The sequence below is a fragment of the Macaca fascicularis genome, chromosome 15 (assembly GCF_037993035.2).
Source record: "Macaca fascicularis isolate 582-1 chromosome 15, T2T-MFA8v1.1".
Taxonomy (NCBI): domain Eukaryota; kingdom Metazoa; phylum Chordata; class Mammalia; order Primates; family Cercopithecidae; genus Macaca; species Macaca fascicularis.
The window spans coordinates 106,985,424-107,002,818 of NC_088389.1; the positions used below are offsets into that span (position 1 = coordinate 106,985,424).

At 42.3% G+C, this 17,395-nt stretch overlaps 1 protein-coding gene and 1 pseudogene across 4 annotated transcripts in view; one reads left to right on the forward strand and one right to left on the reverse strand.

Annotated features, from left to right (window-relative positions):
• The window catches only part of PCSK5 (proprotein convertase subtilisin/kexin type 5), a 465,827-nt gene that overhangs the window by 390,437 nt on the left and 57,995 nt on the right, over positions 1-17,395 (forward strand). For all 4 annotated transcript variants that reach the window (XM_005581952.5, XM_005581953.5, XM_074017691.1 and 1 more), the window contains one exon: positions 14,941-14,983. In XM_005581952.5, coding sequence (XP_005582009.3) covers positions 14,941-14,983 — 43 coding nt within the window. The remainder of the gene's footprint in view (positions 1-14,940; positions 14,984-17,395) is intronic.
• LOC102145457 (pre-mRNA-splicing factor RBM22 pseudogene) lies at positions 9,568-10,650 on the reverse strand (annotated as a pseudogene).

Sequence of the window (17,395 nt, forward strand, 5' to 3'; positions counted from 1 at the left end):
ACTGCCTTTCTCATCTGCATATACTCTTTATAGTATCCAAAGCCATGGATGGACCGTAGTGTGGGATCAACTAAGTGTTTATTACTTCTAAGTCCACTTCACTGCTGGGTGCTCCTCTTCTCCCATCTACCCAGGTGCTTGGGCAAGGCCAGGGAGTAATCCCATTCCCTCACTGCACACATCTTATCATTTAATATTCTCAACTGTATTTCTTTACTTTCTCTCAAATCTGAGTTTTCCTGTTACTGTACCCATAGCCTTAGTTTATCCCTAATCATTTCTCCTCTAGTATATTCCAAAAAAAAAAAAAAAAAGTTTCTGCAGTATGTTACATAGAACTTAGTTGAACAAGATTTAATGGACGAATCTGTTTCTGCAGTTAAATAAGCCATTACCACACAGTAGACACAGTCATCATTTTAAGTAAGTCAGATCACATAGGTCATTTTTACTAAAGCTTCTCATGCCTCCCCATTACTCTTAGATTAGAATGTAAACCTCTTATCCTGGCCTATGAGATCCTATGTGATCTTGTTCTGCCTACGACCCTGGCATCACCTCCTGACTCTCTCCCTTTCTCTCCATCTCTTCCAGCCCCACCGGCCTTCTTGATGTTCCTTGAAGGGGCCAAGCTTTCCCTGGCCTCTGTCTGGAACACCAGCCCTCAGAACCTCCCATGCTAGCTCTTTGTTATCATTCGAATCTCTACTCAAATGTCAATTCTTGAAAGACACCGCCTCACTAGCCCATCTAAATTAGGGCCTCTCCTCTCCACCCCAGTCTCATCACTCTCTAACCCTTTATCTGAATGTATGTACTTACTTAGGTGTTTTCTTCACCCAATGCCTATTTCGGGAGTATCCGCTATATACCAGCAATGCTTGGTACTAGAGATATAGGAAAACAAAACAGAACAACCTGTCTTCATGAAACTTGCGTTTTAGTGTTTGCTTCATGCATTTATTGAACAACAATTTATGCTTTGTTTTCATTCTAATAATTATCTAGGCTGGGTGCAGTGGCTCACGCTTGTAATCTCAGCATCTTGGGAGGCCAAGGTGGGTGGATCACCTGAGGTCAGGAGTTCGAGACCAACCTGGCCAACATGGTGAAACTCTGTCTCTACGAAAAATACAAAGAAATTAGTGGGTGTGATGGTGCACACCTGTAGTCCCAGCTACTCAGGAGTCTAAGGCGGGAGAATCGCTTGAATCTGGGAGCCGGAGGCTGCAGTGAGGTCATGTCACTGTACTCCAGCCTGGGCGACAGAGTGAGGCTCCGTCTCAAAATAAATAATAATAATAATCTAATTTTTTCTTTTTATTATGTCTTCCCCCAAAAGAATGAAGGCTTCAGAATAAATGAATATGTGAATGACTGTACAGCATTAGTGAGCCATCCCTATAGGAATTGCTGCATATTTTTCATCCAGCACTTCTACCTGCTAGTCAGTCTACAGAAGCGTGGAAATCCACAAACAGTTTGCCTATTATGATATTCCCTTGCTGGAATTAGAGAACTTGATTTTAAAGACTAGAGTCCAATAGAAGACTGAGCCCTCTTTAGCCAGCATTTGTAGACAATAATTGCGATTATTTATTCCAGTCTCTTCTACCACCATGTCCCTCCAGGGAGTTGTGCCCCACTGTCAGCCACACCATTTGCATTACTGCCAATTCAAACATTTATTCATTATCCCTGGGCACCGATGAGGACAACATGATTGAAAATCACTAGCAAACCCTCAACCAAATACTTCGTATCCCAGCACCATTGAACCTTCCAGAAAAATCAGCTTTGGCAAAACTGTCAGAGGATCCATTTTGTATTCGAGTGTTAATTACTTGAGGCAATTCTAAGTGCAAGACCTATTTGAATTATGTACTTTTTAGTGTTATTTGGAGCTTATAATTAGTTGCACTCTTTGGGAATATAAATGTTTTACCCAGTTCATTATCTTCGGGTAGACTGAAAAATGTCAGTGACTCTCCTGCAAATTTGCACAGCGTTGTTCAGTAAGTAAGTATATATTTACCCTGGGAGAATATGCATTATTGACAATTTACTTAATTATCTCTCAAAACAATTCAAGTATTGGCTGCTTCTCATGCTGTCTTTCTCCTCAAAGGGAGCAGTAGGACATCTCAGCAGGGCTGGACATTCTGCTGCTGTTTCAACAAGGCTGCGGGTGCTCATCTAGGGACTTGTTTAAGAATGCTTGGCCCCAGTGAAAGCCACGAGTCTCGGGAGAGCCAAGAATAACCCCGTCTCCTATTCATTGGCCTCCTTTGCAGAATTGTATCAGAAAAACAATTCGTTTTAAAAGTGAATCTTTTTCAAGGAGATTATACAAACATCTGCCACCGTTTTAGCCACACCCCGTGGAAGAACATCAGTCCCGTCCTGATGGTGTAGAATTAGGAAATGCCAGGAGACAAAATGGGAAGATGAGAAAATAGGACCGGGCAGGAAAGAAAGGAACAAAAAAATAAAGAGCTTAGCCAAATGACAAGCTCCCTCAGGGGAGATCTGTGGGAGGATGTTGTTTTCAAACACATGACCCAAAAGATGTCTAGAATCAGGACCTGAGCTTTTTTTTTTTTTTCTTAATAACATTTTTGTTTTAAACAATTCTGTAACACACATTTATTTTTAAAGCAAGGAAACATATATGTATACGTAAAACAAAGACTATTGTTAATATTTTAGCATTTTGCCTTCTGATTTTCGATAAAGCCATCTCTGTATATTTATCTATCTATCTATCTATCTATCTATCTATTTATCTATCTATCCATCCATCCATCCACACAGGTAGGTATCTACCTACCATATACATAGATATGGATTATCATCCTTTTTTACATAGCCTATCATGAAATGTTTCTGTGTCATTAAATGCACTTGAGAAACAAAATTTCAATGTCTGTCTATTAGCCTATCTTATATAAATGAACAGGCATATCTCGTTGTACTGCATTTCACTTTATTGTACATTGCACATATTGCATTTTTTACAAATTACACGTTTGTGGCAACCCTGCCACAAGCCCGTCTGTACCACTTTTCCAACAGCACATCCTCACTTTGTGTCTCTGTGTCACATTTTTGTCATTCTCACAATGTTTTGAATTTTTCATCATTATTGTATCTGTTATGGTGATCACAGTGATCAGTGATCAATTATAATTGTTTTGGGGCACCATGAACCCCACCATGTGAGATGGAACTTAATTGACAAATGTGTGTGTTGTACCTTTTCCACTGACTGGGCATTTCTTCGTATCTCTTCCTCTCGTCAGACCTTCCCTGAGATATAACAATATTGAAATCAGGCCAGTTAATACTTTTACAGTGGCATCTACATGCTCAAATGAAAAGTTGCAAGTCTCTCATTTTAAATCAAAAGCTTAAAATTGATTAAGCTTAGTGAGGAAGGCAAGTCAAAAACAAAGATGGGGCTGGGCACAAAGGCTCACGCCTGTAATCCCAGCACTTTGGGAGGCCGAGGTAGGAGGATCGCTTGAGCCCAGGAGTTAGAGACCAGCCTGGGCAACATGGTGAAACCCCATCTCTACTGAAAATACAACAATTAGCCAGATGTGGTAGTCTGTAGTCCCAGCTACATGGTGAGCTGAGGTGGGAAGATTGCTTGATCCCAGCAGTACGAGGCTGCAGTAAGCCATGATCACACCACTGCATTCCAGCCTGAGTGACAGAGCCAGACTCTGTCTCAAAAAAACAATAACCAAACAAAAAGATAGGCTGAAATCTAGGTCTCTTGAACCAAACAGCGAAGTTGTGAATGCAAAGCAAAAGTTTTTGAAGGAAATTAAAAGTGCTACTATAGTGAGTACACAAATGATAAAAAAGAGAAACAGCCTTAGTGCTGATATGGAGAAAGTTTTTGTGGTCTGGATAGAAAATCAAACCAGCCACAACATTTCCTTAAGCCAAAGCCTAAACCAGAGCAAGGACCTAACTCTCTTTAATTTTATGTAAGCTGAGAGAGGTAAGGAAGCTACAGAAGAACTGTTGGAAGCTACCAGAGGTTGGTTCATGAGGCTTGAGGAAAGAAGCTATCTCCATAACATAAAAGTGCAAGGTGAAGCAGCAAGTAATGATGCAGAAGCTGCAGCAAACTGTTCAGCTAAGATCATTGATGGAGGTTGCTATACCAAACAATAGATATCCGGTTTAGGTGGAACAGCCTTCCAATGGGAAAACATGCCATCTAGGACTTTCATAGCTAGAGAGGAGAAGTCAATGCCTGGCTTCAAAGTCTCAAAGGACAGGCTGACTCTTTTATTAGGGACTAATGCAGCTGGTGTCACTTAAAGTCAGTGTTCACTTATCATTCTGAAAATCCTAGGCCCTTAAGAATTATGCCAAATCTATTCTGCCTGTGGTCCATAAATGAAACATGGCTGGGGGCAGCACATCTGTTTGCAGAATGGTTACTGAATATTTTAAGCCCATGGTGGAGACCTACTGCTCAGACAAAAAGATTTTTCAAACTATTGCTGCTCATTGACAATGTACCTGGTCACCTAAGAGTTCCGATGGAGATGTACAAGGAGATTAGTGTTGTTTTCATATCTGCTAACAGGACATTCTGCAGCCCATGAATTGAAGAGTAATTTCAAATTTCAAATATTATTATTATTTTGAAACAGGGTCTCACTCTGTCACCCAGGCTGGAGTACAGTGGCACGCTCTTGGCTCACTGCAACCTCCGCCTCCTGGGCTCAGCAATTTCCCCACCTCAGCCTCCTGGGTTTCTAGAACTACAGGTGTATGTCACCACACCAGGCTAATTTTCATATTTTTTATAGAGATGGGGTTTTGCCATGTCACCCAGGCTGGTCTTGAACTCCTGAACTCCAGTAATCCAATCACCTCAGCCTCCCAAAGTGCTGGGATTACAGGCATGTGCCATTGTGCCTGGCCTAAGTCTTATTGAGAAAGACATTGTGTATGGCAATAGCTGCCATAGTGATTCCTCTGATGTATCTGGGCATTGTAAATTGAAACCTCCTGGAAAGGATTCACCATTCTTTTCTTTCTTTCCCCACCTCCCCCCAACTCTGTTGCCCAGGCTGCAGTACACCATTCTCTTTCTTTTCTCTCCTCTCCTCTCCTCTCCTCCCCTCCCCTCCCCTCCCCTCCCCTCCTCTCCTCTCCTCTCCTCTCCTCTTTTCTCTTTTCTCTCTGTTGCCCAGACTGGAGCACAGTGGTGTGATCATAGCTCACTGCAGCCTCAAACTCCTGGGCTCAAGTGATCCTCCCGCCTCATCCTTCTAATTAGCTAGGACTACAGGTGTGTGCCACTGTGCCTGACCAATTTTTTATTTTATTTTATTTTATTTATTTATTTGAGACAGGATTTTGCTGTCATCCAGGCTGGAATGCAGTGGTGCGATCTTGACTCACTGCAGCCTCGACCTCCGAGGCTCAAGTGATCCTCCCACCTCAGCCACCTGAGCAGCTGCGACTACAGGCACATGCCAGTACGCCCAGTTAATATCTCTTTTTTGTAGAAATAGAGTTTCCCTATGTTGCCCAGGCTGATCTCAAACTCCTGGGCTCAAGTGATCCTCCCATCTCTGCCTCCCAAAGGGCTGAGATTACAGGCATGAACCACTGCACCCATCTTATGTTTTTATAATTTCAACTTTTATTTTGATTCAGTGGGTACATGTGCAAATTTATTACGTGGGTATACTGTGTGATGCTGAGGTTTGGGATATGAATGATCCCGTCACCCGGGTAGTGAGCATAGTACCCAATAGGTAGTTTTTCAGCCATTACCCCTCTCCCACGATAGTCCCCAGTGTCTGTTCTCATCTTCCTGTCCATGGGATTCACCATTCTTGATATCATTTGTGACTCACGGGAGGAGGTCAAGATAGTAACATTAACAGTTTGGAAGAAGTTGATTCTAACCCTCATGAATGACTGGGAGGGTTCAAGACTTCAGAGGAGGAAGTGACTGCAGAGGTGGTGGAAATGGCAAGAAAACTAGAATTAGAAGTGGAACCCGAAGATGTGACTGAATTGCTACAATCTCATGATGAAACTTGAACAGACGAGAAATTGGTTCTTATGGTAGAGCAAAGAAAGTGGTTTTTTGAGATGGAAACTTCTCCTGGTGAAGATGCTGTGAACATCGTTGAAATGAAAACAAACGATTTAGAATATCACATAAATTGAGTTGATGAAGTAGCAGCAGAATTTGAGAGGATTGACTCGCATTTTGAAAGAAGTTCTGCTGTGGGTAAAGTGCTTTCAAACAGCATCACATGCTACAGAGAAATCTTTCGTGTAAAGGAGGGTCAATCAATGTGGCAAACTTCATTGTTTCAAAAAATTGCCACAGCCACCCCAACCTTTAGAAACCACCACTCTGATCAGTCAAGCAGCCATCAGTATCGAGGCAAGACCCTCCACCAGCAAAAAGATCTGAATGCTCAGATGATCATTAGCATTTTTTAGCTATAAAGTATTTCCTAATTAAAGTGTGTACATTTTTTAGACATAATGTTATTGCTTACTTAATAGACTACAGTATAGTGTATTACTTTTACATGTACTGGGAAACAATAGAGTTTGTGTGACCTGCTTTATTGTAACATTTGCTTCATTGAGGTGGTCTGGAACCGAACCCATAATATCTCTGAGGCATGCCTGTACTATACCATTTTAAATATATTCCCAACAGATGAACTTTCAGGTTGTTTTTTTAATCAAGGCATAATCATTGATTATTTTCATCTAGAAAGTTTGCTCTAGGGAATAAATTTATGTACTAAAGCTACAGAAGGTGGTGAAGAGGTGGAAAAAGTGGAATCTAATCGTATCATTAAAACATTTTCATTCACATCTATATTTCCACTTGTCTCATGACCCAAAAATGCTAGGTAAACAATTTAATCAGAATCAAATAGTACATCTATAAAGAAGGGCTGGAAGCCAAGTGCAGGGGATTCCTCATGTACATGCAACTGAGTGACCCCGTCAGAGAGCTATTTCTTCTGGTTACAATCTTAGGAACAAAACTCAACATATTTTGACAAGGTTAAATATGAATTTATTAGCTCAGATGTAGCATTTGTTTACGTGTGGCCTGGGTCACTGGTCTCCAGAAAGAGGTAGGCAAAATAATTCATTTAAGCTGAAAAAACGAAAAAACAAAAAAACAGAACTTATGTTGATGATTTTTATGTTATCCTCTTAAATCTTAAATTTTCTGCTCTAGCACATCTTTTTAATCTATGTGAAATATTCACTGATATGGTTTGGCTGTGTCCCCACCCAAATCTCATCTCGAATTGTAGCTCCCATAATCTCCACATGTCACGGGAGGGACCCAGTGGGAGGTAATTGAATCACGGGGGCAGGTTTTTCCCAGTGCTATTCTCATAATAGTGAATAAGTTTCATGAGATCTGATGGTTTTATAAAGGGCAGATCCCCCACACACGCTCTCTTGCCTGCCGCCACATAAGATGTGCCTTTGCTTCTCCTTCACCTTCCACCATGATTGTGAGGCCTCCCCAGCCATATGGAACTGTGAGTCCATTAAACCTCTTTTTTCTTTTTCTTTTCTTTTCTTTTTTTTTTTTTTGAGATGGAGTTTCACTCTTCTTGCCCAGGCTGGAGTGCAATGGCGCAATCTCGGCTCACTGCAACCTCCGCCTCCCGGGTTCAAGTGATTCTCCTGCCTCAACCTCTCAAGTAGCTGGGATTACAGGCATACGCCAGCATGCCCAGCTAATTTTGTATTTTTAGTAGAGATGGGGTTTCTCCATGTTGGTCAGGCTGGTCTCAAACTCCCGACCTCAGGTGATCCACTGGCCTTAGCCTCCCAAAGTGCTGGGATTACGGGCGTGAGCCACTGCACCTGGCCAAACCTCTTCTTTTAAATTACCCAGTCTCAGGTATTTCTTCATAGCAGTATGAAAATGCACTAATACATTCATACACTGGTACATAATAAATAATAATGAATAATAATTTATACACACACGTATGTCAGCATGCAAGTGGAGGGTGAGCATAATGTGTATAAATGTTATATTTCCTAACATACCAATTTTTTAAGCCAATGAGTGATTAATCAAGACAGTATGGAGCTTAGAACTTTAGATTTCTGTTGTTGATGGAGGTTGGAGGGTAACTGGGGCTGGAAGTTCTATGAAGTATGGCTGGAGCATGACTTTGGTCTGATACTTGGCCTAGTGTGGGAGATAGTGGCCAAGCTGAATCCTGGGAAGGTAAATGGAGCCCCTAGTTTGGTAGAGCATAAGATATAGATGATTGGACCAGAGAAGGTGACTGGGCAAAAAGGTTGAGATTGTCTGGGAGAAGCAAGTATCCAGGATATGCTAAACTACAATCAAATGGGTAATGTTTTATGGAACATTTGCAGATGTAGTCTAAGAGAGTCAAAGTGGAAGGAACCTAAGGAGTCTAGAACACTTGAGAAGAGAGTGAGAGAGGTGAGAGCCTAGCAGTCTCCCAAGAGCACATATTTGCCATGCCCATTCGTCTATCATCTTAGCCAGTAACCTAGTAGGTTCTTGCAGTAACAGGACACAGGGCAGATAGGTTTCAATAGCGAGTGGTAGGGGTGAGTCTGGCTCACATGGGGTATGAATGAAAGTCCTAGAAGCTTGAATGAGATAGCCAAAGATAAGATAGGAGCACCCTAAAATTACCCACCCCACCAGTTTTGCAGAGGGTGGATTGTGCCTAAACAAAGTATCTACTTCATGGCCAATTGTGGCAGATATAGACATTCTATGATAAAAGGCTATCCTGAAGACATTGAGTTTCTTCTGTCTCCCCCAAAAGAGAAATAAACATGCGACAAGAGTATTAAAATTAGGATAAAAACCAAGTTAGAAGCATTTTAGCTAGTATGTTCCTTTTTTTGACTGGAATACAAAGACATTTCATTTTGGTTTTTTTTTTAGATAGTGAACTATTCAATTTCTTTGGTAATAAATGAGAAAAAGAAGAGGAAAGAAAAGATCTGGGCTGTGATGGGTACGGGTTTCTATTTGTCTTTCTCATAATGTGAATTTAAAACAGTTAAATCACACTTATGCCACTATGAAAATTAGTACTAGTAACCTTTTTGTAGATTATAAAATACAGTATACCCAGTGGACAGAAACATGTTCAAAAGGTTTTTTTCCTGCAGGTCAACTTTTCCCCCCATAAACACAGACGAAGTGAACATATGATTGGTTTGGTAATTCTGTTGTATATTGCAATTCGCCCAGCTTCTTGTCATCCACAGAAATGAAGAAGACAGGCATTAGATTTTATTTGTCATGCGATATTAGTAGCCAGATGTTTTAGTGGCAGCTTATTTGAGGTCCATCCGTCCTTTGAATATGCATAAAAAAGCATGGCCATTGTTTCTCACCTGCCCACATCTGAACACATTCAGATACCATGGAAACCACAAAGGAAGGAAAAAAAAAATACTTATTCCAAGATTCATTGATTGGGATGTTTAAATGTCCTTTCTTTCATACAGCCACGGTGTGATAATGTGCTAGGGCCTGCTGTGCTTTCTGGCATGAGCTCCATCTCTGAGGGTCCCGAGAAAGACAGTGGATTGATCCTGGAGTCCTCTTGAAAGGGGAAGGTGGTTCCATTGAGTGGAATATGCGTGGCCCAAATCCTGGAGGTAGGGGCAGAGCAATAGTAAGGGTGAGGACAGGGCAATAGCAGCTGAACATGGCCAGGCAATGTTCACCACAGCTGTAGGAGCACTCAGAGGTAGGCTGAAGTCATGGCAGATGCATCTGCTGCTGCAGAAGGAGGAAGAGCTCCCGGCAGTACTGGAATCAGCTCTATCTGCATCCCCGGGTCTGGGGTTCTGTCATTTTCCTTTCCTCTGGCTGCCTGGGATCTTCCCCATTTTACACTTAGTCTGCAGCCATGGATGATGAACTTATTAAAGGACTTCTCTGCAGCTACTTGTGCAGCCTGCCCTGTGGAAACCTGGATGAATGCACACCGTTGTCTCTGCACTACAGGGATTGTCCAGATCTCTCTAAATAGGTAGAGATTATTTCTTAAGATCTGTCTCAGTAATGGTATCACCCGGATCACCAACTAGCATGGGGATAGTCTTGTCCTCTGGGAGTTCCGGATGAGGCATGGTTGAAGCCTACAATAGAAGCTTATCTGCTACAGGGTCATTGACTGTATAATATTGGTCTTTAATATCTGATCAGCAAAGGAATCATGTAGACCTGTAGGCTTCTCATGTCTCTATCAAAACTCCTCTCCTCTCTCACCTTTCCCTCCACCCAGAAGGAGCAAATGTGGGGCTTATTCCTTAGGTAATAAGGTATGGTCCAGGCCAGTTTGTCCAGCATGTTACTGGTAGATGTGGCTTTCCCCCCAGCAGGCCAACTGGCCGTCTTCCATTCGAGTTAGAAATCCCTCTCTCCACATTCTGCCTGTAGTACTCTTCTCTGATATCTGACTTTGGCGTATCATCTTTTAAAGACAACTCAGCATCACAAACCTGGGTGGGCAGGCCATGCTCCAGGTCTAAGGGGCAGGTCTGACAGACATACTTCAGTCTTCTGCAGATTCGACACACTTTATTTTTCTTGAAATGCATGTGGGCCCCAGGGCACCAGCAAAACATTGTGAATGGCCTGGCACAGATTTCACATTTTTCTCATGCTTTTCTTTGGTCACTCAGATATACGGGTTTCCTGTAAGACATGTCTGATATGGAATAGAGAAGTATGCATCTTCCCAGTGTTTCCTGTTTAAGGTGTTGAAACCAAGACAGGTCACCATCTTGAGGGGGTCTTGAGGTAGTGGTAGGTTTTAGGTGGGACAGAGAACCACCATAATCCTGTCAAGCCCAGCTCTTCTTTGTTCCCCTGTTCTTGAGGCTCCGGGCCATTGCCCTTGATAGTATATGATTCTCCTTTCTTGACTCAATGTGAAACTCGCTTCTCAGGAATCCCCATTCTTGGAGAAAACTCTGGATTTCCTGGTCTCTCCAAGGACTGGGCTGTAATACCAGGGCTTTGGTAGCCTGAGGCAGGAGGATTGCTTGAGGTCAGGAGTTCAAAACCACCTGGGCAACACAGTGAGACCCCATCTTAAATTCCATGCTTTTCTGCTAGAATACTGAGACACATAACCTGGAAGCTGGAAGTCCAGTTTCTTCACAAGTATCTTTATCCAGTGACAAAATAACTTCCCTGTAACCGCAGCACTTTGGGAAGCCAAAGCAGAAGGATCACTTGGGATCAGGAGTTTGATACCAGCCTGGATACCATAGGGAGACCTGGTCTCTTTGGACAGCCAGTATGGCCAGGGCGGCCAGTCTCACCCTGTAATTGTGACATTGCATCTTCATGAGATGCCAGCTTGCTGACTTGGGCCGACATTTTCTTTCTCACAGAGCAGCAGGAGGCCAGGACCCTCTCACAGTCTGCATGAGGTTGCCATGGTTATGCTCACCCTCCACTTGTATGTATCCTGAATTATGGGACACCAAGTTCATGTAAACCATAAAAATAAATTCTTCTCTAGACATTCAAGTTTAAAATATCTCCTTCCCAATACATCTTATAGGTACGATGTGCACAGCTCCCACTGTGGCCCTCATCCATCCAAATTCAATGGTGAAGGTGATTGGTGTTACTGAGAACAAAATAAAATGGCATAGAATGTAAATTGGCTGCTGAAGGTGATGTTGAAGCAGGAGGCAATTTCTCCATGGGACAGTGAGTTCATGATGAGCGACGGTACGGATGATCCCACTGTGTCACAGTGGGAAGGTGACACAGGGCATCATGAAGAGCTCTCAACATAGAGTGGACATTGTAGTCCTGCCCACCCCACCCTATACAAATGAAACAATAACAATGAGTTTTCTCGAGACAGAAAGACGGCATCCCCATCCTGACAAGGCATCTGCTTGCATGCTCTCCTTAGGAGGGACAATGAGCAGCTGGAAGCCAGCCACTGTTTCTGAAGGCTTTTTTCCAAATGTGTGAGGCTGTCTCTGAATTCTGACTGAACTTTCCCTATCTCTCCCTAAAATATGCTCTCTCAGCTCAAAAGTTTGACAAGATCAAATCACCCGAGCTATTTAAACATCCTTCTTTGGATAACACCTTCCAAGACAGCTAACAATTGTAGCTTGTTTAGACTCCCTTTCCATTCCCCTTACCACACACACACACAAACACACACACACACTAGAAACCAGGAAAATTCATCTTTCTCCTTAAGCCACCCCTCCTCACCATCTAAATGCCAAGCTGACTTAGAGTCAACTTCTAGATTTGGGATTGTTACCTTCTTCCTTAAACTCATAACAGCCTCTCAGTGGTCAAGCTAAATCCATTTAGCTTATGTCTGACTTGTGGATCTTCTGGGGTGGAAAACATTTTTTAAATAATTCTCATTCTTTAGAACAACTGGTAATAATGAGAAAAACTAATGGACATTCATAAACTGTTATAAGACACAGTTCCTGTTCTATGCATTATTCATTTATGCAAACAGTTGTAAAGGTACCAAATTCGCTGTGCAACTGGGCTGGAAAAGTCCCTGAACTCAAGATTGCATTGGTATGCACATTTCTGAGGCTTGGTTCTGTTTAACATTTTCATCAGTGACCTGCTTAAAGGAGCAGAGAGCAAGCTCATTAAGTTTCTAGATGGGAGGGATGACCAGAACATTAAAGAACAGGATTAGAATTTCCCCAGCCCTTGCCAAATTAGCAAAACTGTTAGAGTCAAATATGTTCATCAGGGAGGCAGAGTAAAGCAAGCTGCCCCAATGCAAGCTTAGTGGTAGGAAGTTATTTAGAAACTGAAAAGAATATGGATGCAAAAATAGACTCGTAATGGAAAATGAAGGGGAAGTGGTACAGGGGAACCACTGGTGTTGGGGCCTCTGCATGCACTTACAACGGGTTCAGATCCCCAGTCTATGAATTGGCCTTCCCCAAGATTTCTAAGAATGCCAGGGAGCTTTTCTTTCTCATGGTCACCTCTAGCTTCAGTTCCTGGTTCCACCTAATTAGCCTGGTTTTTGGTTCATTTCACTGTCCTGTCTTAGTCACTGTATTACAAACTATGCTGACCCAGACATTAAAAACCATTTCCCACCCATGAGCAGATAACAGCTTCCTGCAGAAGGGCCCTTCTATCTCTTTGGCTGTCTTGGCTCTTGTTCAACTCTTGCAATTAAACTTCTACCCCAAGGAGCTTAACAAGGTAGTTTCCCAAATATAGATGGTTCTTTTGCTAAGAGGAACTCTGAAACCAGCTGTTAAGACAACTACAGCACCTGCGTCCCCTAGCAGAGATGAGCATGACCAAGTCACGAGCTGATAGTGCTATAGTCAGGGGATGGCAAATTCTGTGAAGTGGCAGGGAGTAAATATCTTTGGTCTCTTGCAATTACTCAACTCTAGTTATATAGAATGAAAGCATTCTTACACAATACAAATAAATAGATGGCAAGGTCAAGGTCCTGGGGCGGGCCACAATTGCCAACTCTTGCTAGGCTCAACTTCGGAAACTGTGACTTTCCGGAAGTCTTAACAACCATCTTGTCCAACCAGCTCATTTTATACCAGCAGAAACCAGGACCCAGAAAGTAGAGTGACATTTGTGCATGTTCACAACACAATTAAGCCTGAGTTGAAACTTCAAACAGGAAGCTCAATTTCCAGGCCAGCGCTCTTTCCACTGCACCATCATCAAGCTATTTCCAGAAGTTTCTGCAGATCCCTGCTTTAATTAGCAGAGCCTTTGCTAGAAATTTTCCCACTTAACATTTGGTGCAATGCATTAGTTGTGTTATGTGTAGTACACAGTAATATCATTTGGTAGCCTCCCTAGGACCTAAGATGAACGTGTGACTAAAGATTTGGATGAGGTTGTGTCTACCTCTTAAGGGCAGTCTGAGAAAACCAGAAGAGGGCAGAACAGATTAGAAAGGAATGCTATGCACAAAGTTCAAATGATATAGTTTTATTTTGTTAATTAAAGGTGACATAAAATTTTCACATACCAAGAGGAACATTTTAAAGAGGAGCAGTTGCCTTTCATCTCCTATTAAAATAAAAAGAGCAAGACTGGAGGGTAGGTTAGATCACAGAAAGAACCTGCCAGTGATAGCTCTATTACGTGCAAGAACTGCAGGCCAGAGGAAGTCATAGAATTCTCTTTATAGCCAGATCTGAGAGTTGCATCTCTTGGGAAGTGTTAGGAGGGAGAGAAATAGACTGAGATGATGACTCTGAAAATCCTTTCTCTCTTTAAGTCCCCTGAAAGCTGCAGGAGAGAACCCTTCTGTGAGCCAGAAGGGACGCATTGAATCATTACTCTTAATGAGACCAGGACAATTTTTTTAAGAAGGTTGCGAAGGGCATAACATGAAGTGGATACTTGGGAAAAATAATTGTGTAGATTTCAAAGGAGTGCCCCAAATGATGCTCACTTCCATTGGCAAGATTCTGGGGTAACTGATGGAAAACCCTCTATTCAGGGTCAGAAGCTTGTAGCCCTTTCCAAATATTTGTGTGTGGACTTGCTTGATCCCCCTATCTCTTAGAGGCCAGGAGGTTCTTAATGTGGATGGTCATTGATCTTTAATTTGAAGACCCAGTAGCTTGAGCCTATTCCTCCTTGAAAGTAGGGCCAAGTGTTTATAAGAACTCTTATTACCTTTGATAAAGATAAATCCTAGTGTACATCTTGTTACTAATTAAAAATGGTGCAATCTGTTCACATATTATTTCTGGACAGTACATTTCATGAAACTATCCCACAGGATTGTTTATCTCAAGCCACAACTTTTCCAGAGCCTATTTTTCCAAATGACAAATTCCTCATAATTATTATTTTTTATTGTTTTAATTTTTTTCCAGATGATCCAGGAACGTGCACATCTTGCGCTATGGGGTATTACAGGTAAGTCTGGCCTTCCTTTTCATGGCACTAACTTTTCTGCAGTTTAAGCATTACTGACTTAATCCTCAATCCAGTGATTAAAGCAAAGTGGCCCTGTAGCCTGAAGCAACTCTGTCCTGTCAGGCTATTAATGAGCAATTCTTGGATTTAGCAATAAGAGCCCAGCTGTTTCCTTGCCTCGAAAGGAGGCCATCTCTTTCTTGATCCTGGAAGTCATCCAGCCTGACACTGGTGTCTAGGAATCCTGCCATGGGTTACCAAGATTCAGATCTTGCTGTTCATGGACAGACCTTAATAATATACCTGGTCCCAAGTAAGCTGTTTGCAAACGTCTGCATGGATACCTTGTCCTTAACCAGAGCGAAGGCGCCAGGGCGAAGCCAGGTGCTATATTAGCTCAATCATCCCCTAGGTAACGACAGACACAGACCACTAGGTTAAATGAAACAGAGGTAACCATCACTGCCAACACACTCTAGCAAAAATCCACAAAATCAAAAATGGCATGTTAAAATATCACCTCCTCTTCCTAGTCTAGCCTCCCGTCCAGCACACACTGTTGACTGCCCTCGAAGGAAAACTAAAGAGAAAGGAGCTGCAAAGGAAAGGAAGGCCCTGGGTAATGCACAGGCTGCATAATCCCTCCCTGTCCTCCTAAGAACTCAGAAGTTTTGTGATATACAAACTCCCACAACTATTTCATCTCTCCATCATTTTATCGAGATTGTCAGAGACACAAGGAGGATGTTAATTTCCTGAAGAGAAAACTGAAGCTCAGAGAGGGACAAGGTTTTACTCAGGTTGCACACAGCTAGTGACAGGTCTGCATTTGGAACATTTGGACTTTGGCAGGTCACCTCCTCTTGTCACCACATTGCCTTTTCCCTCCATCCATGGAATCAGACAAAGCAATATGGTGACAAGAGGAGGTGACCCACCTGTCCAAAGACAAATACGCTTGAAATGTGGTAACAGGTAGGAAGAAGTGAAAGGAGTGAGGAGGATGGGAAAGAAAAGGAAGACCAACAAGCTAAAACATGCTAAAAATGATCAGTTAACCTTATCAGTTCTTAGCCTTCTGGTTTTAATCTAACTTTTCCAGAATAGCCTGCCATTCTGTACCCTGACTATGTCTCACATCACTGCACTCTTGACCCACTTTGTTTTTTTGTTGTTGTTTGTTTTTTGGTTTGTTTTTTAGACAGAGTCTCACTCTGTGGCCCAGGCTGGAGTGCAGTGGCAAGATCTCAGCTCACTGCAACCTCTGCCTCCCAAGTTCAAACAATTCTTGTGCCTCAGCCTCCCTAGTAGCTGGGATTACAGGCACACACCACCACGCCCAGCTAGTTTTTGTATTTTTAGTAGAGATAGCGTTCCGCCGTGTTGGCCAGGCTCTGTTAAACTTTGTTAAACACCCTCTGTTAAACTTTGGAGCCAAACTTGGCCACCTCTCCAGTTCACCACTAACTCGCTAATGAGCATGTTTCATAAAACCCTCTGAAAAACAAATACCCTGAAAGAACATGCTCCAATATCACTAAGGGTACAACATGAGATATTTATTTCAAGAAACAAACATATCTAATCTTTGAAAACATTTAGCAATTTTGAATACAGCTAGTGAAATGCTATATAATAGAGGTTGTTGCCAGGCATGTTGGCTCACGTCTGTAATCCCAATACTTTGAGAGGCCGAGGTGGGTGGATCACCTGAGGCCAGGAGTTTGGGACCAGCCTAGCCAACATGGGGAAACCCCATCTCTACTAAAAATACAAAAATTAGCTGAGTATGGTGGTGCGCATGTGTAATCCCAGCTACTCAGGAGGCTGAGGCAGGAGAATCGCTTGAACCCAGGAGGTGGAGGAGGTTGCAGTGAGCCAAGATCACACCATTGCACTCCAGCCTCTGTGACAGGGAGACTTAGTCTCAAAAGAAAAAAAAAAAAAAGAAGTTGTTAAAGAAGATATGCAAAGGTTTCCCCTGATATCATGCTGATGCTTTGAAATTCATCAAAGGCAGGGGTCGATTTCAGTCCACTCCCCCTTCAGGTAAGCCTGCAATTCAGTGAAGTCTGAATTACAGCATTTTTACTGTATCATGAGAATAACAGATAACATACATAAAAATATTTATAAATAAAAGCTAAGCTGCTTCGTTACTATTGTTAATAATCTGGTTACAGACATTTTAGTAAGCTGCTTGGGCTTGACACCAAGCTATTTCAGGCCTCGGTGCCAGTTGCTATGTGACAAATCACACAAGCAACCTTTTCACACAGACTTTGGTTAAAATCCCAGTCCCACCATTAGCTAGCTGTGTGATTTTGAGCGCTTAACCTTGAGCTCCAGTTCCCTTACCTAGAAATTAAAGATACATGATATCTACCACACGAGATTTGTGGAGATTTAGAT